Raw genomic sequence first — 2953 nt, forward strand, 5'->3', positions numbered from 1 at the left:
AATTTTTCATAGTCCAAAATCCAGATCCCTCAGCTCTCTTTTGAGGTGGACCTAATTTTTGGAGCTATTTCAGTTGTTATTGATCTTCTTGATATATATCAATGGCCCAAAGGATAAGTTAGAGATTCAACTGTTCTTAGTCAGGTAAAGTGGTAAATCTTTTTTACTTCTTTTTGGGTAGTGGTGGTTGTTTTTTTAACAATCTGTTGAACATGAATTTAGAATATAGGGTACATTCATCTTAGTTTATCGTTAAAATAATTAGTGGAGTATTATGGAGTTGGTTTATGTGCAAATAATTGAGCTAGGCAACTTTAGTTAAATGATTGCTTGTCACGCGGAGGGTAATTAGTTTTGGTTGGATGGATATTTTTAAGTCAATTCACATATTGCTGTTGTCAACTTGTGCCTCCAGCATGTGTATTTCATTCAACCTTTTTATAATGTTCAAATACTAAATATCTTTGGCAGTTAATTCATTCTTGGGTCAAATCCCACCGAGAATTTTTCTCCTCCTCATCGGGTCTTTATTTATATTCAAGAATAAAATAAAAGAATTAGTGAAGTAATAAACAGATTCGTCTTTAATAGAGATCTTTTATTATTATTGATAGGTATATCTTGTTCCTTTTATAAATATATTGCTGCCTTGTTGTTTTACCCTCTTTTAAAAAATGCATATCCATGCTTTATTTGAATCCCTTGACATCACATGAATTTTCCAACTGTGCCTGTTCGTATACAAAATACCCAACACAGAAAGTTTTGTTCTTTTCAATTTTTTTCCTTCCTGATAATCTTTTAATTTGTTGGAATTTGATGTAGAAAAATAAAGGATCCTGCTTCTTCAGGGTGTTTCCGCGTTTGTCTTATTAAATCTGTTCACGCTCATTTGGAACCTGCAAGGTACATTTGATAAATTTCTTTTCTTCCTTGCAATGAAAGCATGATCCACTTTCATATGATTTATGTATCTAACTATAAGTGATCACATAGATACAAAGAAAATTCAATCCTTGTTTGTGTCATCATATAGTTGTGATTAAAATCCTGCCATCGCTTGTGTTTAGAAGTAACTATAAGTGAACCTGTAGAATGGTTGAAACTAGCACGGCGTCTCCAATGGCGGAGGCTGATATAAAAGCAATGAAGAAAACACACCGAGCCCAACAAACTCCTTTGCAGCAGCTACATGCAGAGTTGGATCAGGAAAAAGAAGCCTCTGCTACTGTAGCCAGCGAAGCTATGGACATGATACTTCGTCTACAAGGCGAAAAGGATGCCGTGAAGATGGAGGCAAGTCACTACAAGAGAATGGCAAAGGAGAAGATAGGTCATGCTGAGAAAACTCTTGAAGTCTTTGAAGAGCTTATGTATCAGAAGGAGATGGAAACCACTGCTCTTGAGGTCCAAGTCTTGGCTTACAAACAGAAGCTTCTGGCATTGGGAGTAGATATCAATATCAGTGAGCTTGAATTCCCTCGTGATCTTCTTCTTAATAGAAGCGAACAAAATGGAGAAGATGATCAAAGTAGCTCTAAGAGAAGGTTGCAATCATTACCCCCTATTTGCTCTATGAGGTGCAACTTTAGATCATTGCTAACACTCGTATTGCTACATTGATACAACATAGCTATAGGCTTGTAGCATTTTTTGTTGTTTAGATTTGTAATATGATTTATTACTTTTCAAGAGAAATTTGTGTATTAATATTTTGAGTTTAATGAAATATCTCATTTTGTAGTAATTAATTTTAGTATATTTATATTATGCATAATAATAATAATAATAATTGTTGGAAAAAATAATTGAAATTCTAAAAAAATAAATAGATAATTGCTTCTAAGAAAATGAGTATAATATAATTATAAAAAGACTTAAGATTTTAGCGGCAATAGTAATGGCAACTAAAAGTAAATAACATTACAATTTTAGAATTATTTTTTAGTGGCCATATAAATTGCTGGTAAAATGGGTTTTGGCGGCAATAGTAATGGCCACTAAAGGTGAATAACATTGCAATTTTATAATTACTTTTGGTGGCCATATAAATTGCCAAGAAAATGGCCGCTAAACGTTATAAACTTTTTGCGGCCATTAAAAAGGTCTTTACCGGCAAATGTTATAATTACCGCTAAAACCTTTTACCGACAACGCATAAGACGGCTAATGTCTAATTGTCAGTAAATATATTAGTGGCTATTTTTATTGCCGCTAAAAGCAAAATAAATGGTCGTTAAAAGTGATTTTTCTTGTAGTGTAAACTTGATCTAGGTAAAATTTATCTATTTGAATTTTGAGCTCAGGATTATTTTTTAGCCCATGAGAAAACATGTTTCAGCAGTATGCATCTTCACTTGCCGAGTAACATAATTTGAAACATATCCCATGAATAATCTAATAGCAAAAGTAATTATTTATCATGTACTTTTTTTTTATTCTCTTCTTATTTGACTGGTAAGTAAAACTATCATCTATCTAATTGTGTGCTGTGGAATTATTGTTTTAGGACCCTGAGAGTCTCGCAAAAGTAGAGCGGGACTTAAAAAATCTCAAAACAATTCAATGAAAATTTTTCAATAGTACCGTTGATTAAGAAGTGTTGCACATTGGACTATATTTACGATTTATTCCAAAGTGTGTGCATTTTTTGTTATTATTACTGAATGATAAATACTATTCTAAATCATGGACAATTTTATGTAATATCTTTTAAAGTATATAGTTATACATTTAATAATGGTTTACTAAGTGACGATTCTACTTTAAATATTGTGTACAGAAAAATTTTTCATAATATATGATGCATGTTTAAATGTGTTTTTTCAAACGATGGATCGATTTTTTTTTAAATATATGCAATATTTTTATTTATGTATTATTCACTTTTAACTTAAAGTTATGGGTTCTATGAAGTTTTTTTCTGTTATTGAGAATTAATTTCAGCATGGCA

The 2953-nt window shown here is 31.6% G+C and overlaps 1 protein-coding gene across 3 annotated transcripts; it reads left to right on the forward strand.

Moving 5' to 3' along the window:
- The first annotated feature begins 509 nt into the window (after nucleotides 1-509).
- On the forward strand, nucleotides 510-1747 carry LOC112780033 (myosin-binding protein 7). Of its 3 annotated transcripts, XM_025824382.3 has the most exons (3): nucleotides 565-614; nucleotides 826-906; nucleotides 1074-1747. In XM_025824382.3, exon 3 carries the CDS (start codon nucleotides 1096-1098, stop codon nucleotides 1621-1623), a length of 528 nt encoding a protein of 175 aa, XP_025680167.1. In that variant the 5' UTR covers nucleotides 565-614; nucleotides 826-906; nucleotides 1074-1095; the 3' UTR covers nucleotides 1624-1747. The 3 variants fall into 3 exon arrangements, with proteins under 3 accessions (XP_029151238.1, XP_072083299.1, XP_025680167.1); XM_029295405.2 differs by having other exon boundaries at nucleotides 510-906; nucleotides 1071-1747; XM_072227198.1 differs by having other exon boundaries at nucleotides 510-906; nucleotides 1095-1747.
- Nucleotides 1748-2953: the final 1206 nt, after the last annotated feature.

Source organism: Arachis hypogaea, chromosome 19 (assembly GCF_003086295.3).
Source record: "Arachis hypogaea cultivar Tifrunner chromosome 19, arahy.Tifrunner.gnm2.J5K5, whole genome shotgun sequence".
Lineage (NCBI taxonomy): Eukaryota > Viridiplantae > Streptophyta > Magnoliopsida > Fabales > Fabaceae > Arachis > Arachis hypogaea.